The following is a 7,572-nucleotide window of genomic DNA, read 5'->3' as shown; positions in this document are numbered from 1 at the left end:
TGTGTGTGTGTGTGTGTGTGTGTGTGTGTGTGTGTGTGTGTGTGTGTGTGTGTGTGTGTGTGTGTGGTATAGAAAATCCACACATTTGTGCTTGAAGTGAAATACAGTTTAGAGGAATAGTAGAAAAGTTTCACTTGAAAGGCTGTCAAAAGGTGGTTTTCACTGATTTTTTTTCACTGTGGTGATATATTGAACAATACTTTATGATTAGCTGAGCTAGCACTATTGAATAGGTGTATGATTAAATAACATTTTAATGATTTAAAGCTCTGCACGGTCAGACACACACAGTAGACACAAATTAGATCATTTGGATCAACAATGCAAAGGCATGTTTATGATGCTGGAAAGCCATGGGTACTTCCCCATCTAAGGAATAGTTTTCTGGTCTGGACTTGGAAATCCTTCCTCAGAAGAACCCACATGCTTATTCAGTCATGCTTTTACAAAATATTACAAACCCTTCCAGGCCACGCTTGACAACTGGGAAGAAACACTATTTATTGTTATATGAAACCCATGGCTTTTGGACTAAAAGGTTTGGTTTAGTCATTCTTAAGGCCATAGTCAACATTTCACTGTGGTTTCTGATTCTGAATGTTTGTAGGACAGGCGACTGGGAAGAGCAGCTGCATCTCTACCCCATCACTGGTAAACCAGAAGCTATGCAGAGCAGCTCATTCACATAATTTGCGCTATATTCATTACTTTGGCTATATCATTTAAAATATACATACTGAATTTATTAGAGAGCTGAATCTCCAGGGTAATGATTCTGGCAAACCATTCTCAAATTATGATACTGGGTTTCTGCACAGCGTTCTTCAGCATTTGTGGAAATATTGGTTGGGGAAGATTTACAGAATAACACACAAGATATAAAGTTTTAAACATTTGAAAATGGTTAGAGATATTTAAAGAGAATGTAAACACCCACAGCATGTTATGGTATTTAACACCAAAATGCTTGGAGTGCTAAAAAGGCAACTGACCATCATAGCTCAGTAGAATGTCAGACATTAATCTTTTCTCCAGAATTTAATAACACAGTCTCTTATATTACTTTACATGCTTTGTGCCAATGTATGCTTAATAGCATTTTACAAAATATAATAAATTAAAAGATGCATTTGGAACCATTACAGATGCAAAAATGTAACTATTTTCCACCATGCTGTGAGCATTAAAAGAGATGAGCTATGGTCTAATTTAATATAATAAAATGTACTTATGCTAAAGAAAAACACAAGTAAATAAGCATTTAATAGGTTAAACGGAGCACCCCGGAGCTCTTTGACAATAGTTTTACATTTGACAGAGGCCAAGCAGAGGACATAAAAAGCACAGGGGAGTTGCAATGGTACCAGCACAGACAAAAAGTCTGTCATCAAAGATTACAGGGTGGACTTGCCTCCGGCACAGGTAGCTGAGCATTCAGACCAGGGCAGGTGGTGCCAGGAGAAGCCCACCTCATTATCACCACTCCCTGTGCGCTGGATGGGGACGTTGAACTTGTAGTGTATTCCAAGGTTCTGCTCTTGAAGGAGGACCTGAAGGGGCATCAGCCAAAAAAATAAATAAAATAATTTGTGGAACCAGCTATAAGTGTTACTCACTGGTATCATGTGCTAGCAAACATCAATTCATATAGACAACAACAGATGATGAGCAGTGTAAGCATTAAACTCAAGTCACGTTTCTATTCATCTGCATATTCTTTTTTAAATAACCAAGTATCAACAGATCAGGCATCGTATTAGTCTAAGTCAGCCACAGGGTGAAGCTCAGACAGGAATCCCAGAACAACAGCTCGCCACCTTCTGCACATCCTCCTGGCCAATCTGATCTGAAATGTCCTATTTAAGTTGGTTCAGCAAACATATAGTTGTTGTTGTTGCCTCTACAAGCCACACCTCCACCTCAGTACCTCCATTTCATGTCATTTATGTCATCTCTGCCTTAATCAGGCGCATGACCATTATCACTGATGACTTCCCTGTTTTCATGTGGACTTGCTGATATTCTCTGGAAGGGTGTAGGAGATTACTGTATAGCTCAGAAAAGAGCCTTAAAGCGGACTTGAGAGAACGAACTCTTTTTTTTTTTTTTTTTGAAGTTCTATGAGGCTCATGGTGAAAAAACAGGTCATTGTAATGTTTGGTGTTCAAAAAGTGTTTTTGTCGAAGCATCTATTGTAACAGACTTTCAAAATAAAATGATGGTCATATAGATGATGTAAGAACTAGATTTGGAACAAATGAAATGTTATATTACCATGACAACCAGATTTTCAGTGGTAGCACCCAACGCTTCTAAAGACTCTGGTTCATCAGAGGGTCTCTTGTAGTGGAAGGCTGTCCCTGCAATCTCAAACTTCCTGGGCCAGTCAATGGTCCACGCTCCATTGATGTAATAATCATCCCCTTCAGATTTCAAAGCTAGGAATTCAGATGACAAGAAAAGTTTTCAGAATGCTGAAATCAAAAACAGACAGGAACAGTAGCTGGAGACAATCATTTGTTTTGATGTCACTGCCATTGTTTGTCTTCTTCATCATCCTCAACCGCACCCCAAAAAGTCACTGACAACTCGCTATTTGGACACACTCAGCAGAACCAGACTCATGCTGCCAAGAAAGACATTCACGTGCACCGACACGTATATGCATCTAATTTAGGAAGAGAAGAAAAGCACAGTTCAGGTGAAAGCTTGGACGGATCTCATGAATACCACTCTGTCTGGTTGTCAAAACAAAAGCTGGTCTCCAAGCACAACAGATCTGAAAATATCCACTTTCTCTGCATTGAAATAGGGCCAAATTGAGGAGAAACAATCCAACCGCTCACTCTTCTGACTCCTTGGCTCACGCTCTGCAGATCTCCCCCTCTGTAGCATTCACGCAGATTCGAAGAACAATAGTTTACTGCTCTTAATCATATCACAATCTTCTGCTCCAGAAATGTGCTTTCAACACATCTGGCACTGATTGTGGGCATTGTGACATTTGAACAGTGCAGTTTACGCAAGTCTTTATATTTATACTGTTTGACTAAAACTTAATAAAGATTTTTTTTAAATGCTAACTTTGCTGACCTAAATAGCAAGGACTCAGACAATGCTACAAAAGAAAAATATTATCATTATCATTGAGGTCACAGATCAACTGCATAACAAAGTAAATAATAGATCAAGTCTAACACAACAGCCAAAACTGCACTCTTTAAACTTTGATATATAGACATCATATCCCCCGTAACCCCAGGGGACCAGGCAGCTGTCACCATGGCCCTGTAAATCTGGTCTCTGGTTCAAAGTATAACTTAAGCCCTCCATTAACACCATACCCTATAAATTCAGCACACAGTCAGATGTCTTTCTCGCTTTAATCAAAAAGTGGCTTAATTGAACAGTTTTTTTTCTGATTGTTCTGTAAGGGGTGTGTGGTCTCAGACTGTTTTTGTCTTAACATTAGGCGACAGGACATTAAATGATGGGATCATCCTTTTGTTTTTGACAAAGACACAAGGAAATTACTAGAAATGTGGTTGACACAGAACTGAACAGATAATAGGAAACAGGATGACATTGCAAAATGCCAAGTCATCACACTGCAGTGATTTATAAGGCTTAAAGTGATTGATTAAAAGTAAAACAAGATCAAGTTTCTACGTCCATACTAGGGAGGCTGTGAAACTATACTGGTGACTCTATATGGTCAGATTAGATGACTCTGAAGAAAGCCATGAGTCAATAAAATTCTCCTACATACAACAAGTTTTCTTTAGAGCTTTAACCTCTTCAGATTTCTGCACTTCTGCACGCACCTTAGAAGCAGGTGGAGCTGTGCCAGAAACCTGTAGTCTGTTTACAAATACAGACAGGTCACGGAGCTACCCACAGGTTTTCTAAAATTTAATGATCTTGCATTAATTTGAAGAAATTAAATTAGATCATTTGAAAAACCTTACTGATGCTCTGAAGGTATGCCATGAAATGATGTTGGCTCCATGAAGAGGTGATTTTCTCCATGAAAATGAACAATGATTTGAAACAGATTAAAAATCTTCTATCAGGCTAGAGGAGTCTTTAAGGACTCATTAGAAGAGCTGCTAGGTATTTTTAAATTACCTCATAGGCTTGTTAAAACATGCCCATTAATCAGCTTTTAGAGAAGCCAGGCGTTTTTTACTGTGACCCAAATGTTTGCACTGGTCAGCAACTTTTCAGAAGTTGTCTGTTAGAGAGATAAAATCTAATTTTTCTTACAATTTCTTAGTATATCCTGTCAGGCCAAGGCAAGATGTGTTAAAGTGGGATATCAGTTTCATCAGCTATCCAGAATATTATGACGTATAGGTTTTCTCGTTTCAGCATTTGAGTACATATCAATTGATGTGTCCAAAACCAAACATCTTTGATTATTTAACAATGTAGGCTACCAATAGAAGAATGGCAAAGGGTACACCTAGAAAAATGTTTGCCCCCTTCCTGATTTATTAGTTTGTTGCATATCTGTCACCGTTGAATGATTCAGATCATCAAACAAATTTTAATATAACACAAAGATAACCCAAGCACATACAAAAGGCAGTTATCAAATTGTGATTTTATTTATTAAAGGGGAAAAAGCTGCCCAAACCCACTGTATGAAAGACTAATTGCCCCCTAAACTCAATAACTGAATAACTGGTATGCCACACACAAGAAATGAAATCAACCATTTGCCATTAGTAGCACTGAGTCTTTCACATTGCTGTGATATAGCCTTCATTTTTTTCTGTTTTTAGCCCTTCAGAGGTAGACTTGCTGGTGTGTTTCAGATCATGGTCCTGTTGCATAACCCAAGTGTGTTTTAGCTTCAGGGCATAAACTGATAGCCAACATTCTCTTCCAGGATTTTCTGTGGAGAGTAGAATTCATTGTTCCATCAGTTCTATCAGAAAGTTTTCCAGGTTTCGAAGCAGCAAAGTGACCCCAGATCATCGCAATACCACCACTAACCTAGTAGCATGTTATGAAAAAAAGAGCCAACCAACGAGCTAACATCATTTCGGTCTCCAGAGTTAGAACTGTTGCACTGAATATATTTCAGAAACATTATGGCTGTATACCAGCAGTAAGTGTGGTGATTTTGAATCAGTGCTAACATTAAAATGCTGATGCTAACATACATGCTGTGATAGTGCTAGCAGTTAGTGATTTAGCAGGTAACTATAGGTTACCAGCATAGCTGGACTGGCCATCGTGCATACTGGGCATTTGCCCGGGCCAATGGTGATTTTTTGTTTTTGGGTTTGTTTACATAACGGTATAAACAATGAAAGGTGGTGGATTGGCCAGATGCTGGCAGATGTGTAAAAATAACTCAATTGCTTGGTGGTGGCTATGGCAGAGCTTCCACAGATTCAGTAAAATGAGCAAGTGGTGGAGGCCAGCAGGTGGATGAGGGAAAGGGAGGCAGGAGGAGGAGAGTCCCGAGGCGGCCGCCGGCCAAGTATAAGGGGAACTGAACTCCAGGTGAGAAGTTATGAATTGCAGTCTATCTGGATCAGATATAAACCAAGTTTAGATATAGTTTATTTTTGTTGTGCTGACTTTTTACAGTCAGTTACAATAACTCGCACTGCGTACTAGCTAGAATGACGGAGTTTCTGGGCGGGTGTTTTATTTTATTCATAAAGTTAGTTATTAGAGAACGGAATCGTCTCGTATTCAGAGAAAATATTACGCGTTTCGTATTGAGGTGAAAAGGAACGCGATTTGTCCGATACTTCAGCTAGAATAAAAAAAAAAGACAATGCTGGAGCTATTCTGGGTCTTTACGCTACACAGCTGCCTCTTCTTCTCTCATTCTCTCCACCTCCCTCTCCTGTTGCTTCTTCAATCATGAAACTGATCAGTGATCAGCTGATCGGCTTTTCTGACGGAAGTCCCGTCTCTCTTGCTTTTTTGTCGCCCACTTTGTGCCAGAAAGAGGAAACCAGCGGATGTCGCGCTAAACAACAGCAGCACGTTTAAGCTTGATCAGCTGTTGTTAGAATTTATTTAATATTAATTTCTAGTATCAGCTGATGTTTGCTGGAGCCACAGCTGTAAAGCTGCTGGTCATGATATCGGTTTGGATATGTGGTGAGAGGGAAACATGAAGATGAAACCAGGAGATGTCCTTACTGAATCATCAGAGCTGAACAGGTGATGGAGAAACAGGTTTACCTTTTAGGTGACATGAATGAGTTGAAGGGAAGTTATGAACTGTTTCTGAGAGACAAATAACACCAGGATCCTTTGTAGCTGACAGCTGGTAACTGTGCAGGGGCGGGTCTAGCAAAGTTTTGCCAGGGGGCCAGGTAGGGCATTAACAGGGAAAGGGGGGCACAAAGAAATACTTTTCTTTCTTATTCTCATTTAAAATGTCTAGCTTTTAATAAATAATTATCTGAATCTTACAACCAAAGTTTTCATCTGATGTAAAATGTATAGAAATCCATTATTGTACATAGTAATTTTTTTTCAGGGTCCCATCATAATTTCTTCAGAAGTAGCTAAGTACTGTATATGATGCCAGTATTTTCCCACATTTTCTAGATACTGTACCAGTACTGTGTGTAAAATGCCATCAAAAAGTCAATTAAGTTTTATTCTTTCTCACCTGTCTTTCTGTCTCCTTTCACTTTTTAAAGGTTGCCATGTTAGAAAAAATATTTGCCCTGCCATTGATGTGGTAAATAAATAGTTTATGAAAATATCACTAAATCTGTCATTTATTATTTTTAATATTCAGTAATGATCATGTCTCACCTCTAGTCTTCTCTGTCTTAATTTCAGTTTCCCCTATGTGTGTAATCAGAGTTAACTCGACAAGCAGTCTTGTTCGGCACATATGTCTAGACAGAATAGAATGTGTAGTAATTAAGTAATTAGATTAATACATATACAGTGGCTTGCAAAAGTATTCGGCCCCCTTGAACTTTCCCACATTTTGTCACATTACAGCCACAAACATGAATCAATTTTATTGGAATTCCACGTGAAAGACCAACACAAAGTGGTGTACACGTGAGAAGTGGAACGAAAATCATACATGATTCCAAACATTTTTTACAAATAAATAACTGCAAAGTGGGGTGTGCGTAATTATTCAGCCCCCTTTGGTCTGAGTGCAGTCAGTTGCCCATAGACATTGCCTGATGAGTGCTAATGACTAAATAGAGTGCACCTGTGTGTAATCTAATGTCAGTACAAATACAGCTGCTCTGTGACGGCCTCAGAGGTTGTCTAAGAGAATATTGGGAGCAACAACACCATGAAGTCCAAAGAACACACCAGACAGGTCAGGGATAAAGTTATTGAGAAATTTAAAGCAGGCTTAGGCTACAAAAAGATTTCCCAAGCCTTGAACATCCCACGGAGCACTGTTCAAGCGATCATTCAGAAATGGAAGGAGTATGGCACAACTGTAAACCTACCAAGACAAGGCCGTCCACCTAAACTCACAGGCCGAACAAGGAGAGCGCTGATCAGAAATGCAGCCAAGAGGCCCATGGTGACTCTGGACGAGCTGCAGACCAAGAT

General features: G+C 39.3%; 1 protein-coding gene across 1 annotated transcript in view; it reads right to left on the bottom strand.

Annotated features, from left to right (window-relative positions):
- adamts6 (ADAM metallopeptidase with thrombospondin type 1 motif, 6) overlaps positions 1-7,572 on the bottom strand; it is a gene marked incomplete in the record, with an annotated part of 79,016 nt that overhangs the window by 14,040 nt on the left and 57,404 nt on the right. The window contains 2 exon segments of the mRNA XM_014341168.2: positions 1,412-1,550; positions 2,275-2,438. Of these exon segments, the coding sequence (XP_014196654.1) occupies positions 1,412-1,550; positions 2,275-2,438 (303 nt within the window).

This window comes from Haplochromis burtoni, unplaced genomic scaffold, assembly GCF_018398535.1.
Source record: "Haplochromis burtoni strain Fernald_Lab_line unplaced genomic scaffold, NCSU_Asbu1 Contig_426, whole genome shotgun sequence".
In the NCBI taxonomy this organism is placed as follows: domain Eukaryota; kingdom Metazoa; phylum Chordata; class Actinopteri; order Cichliformes; family Cichlidae; genus Haplochromis; species Haplochromis burtoni.
Note: the sequence above shows the minus strand (reverse complement) of the source record. Positions and strands in the feature narration are given on the sequence as shown.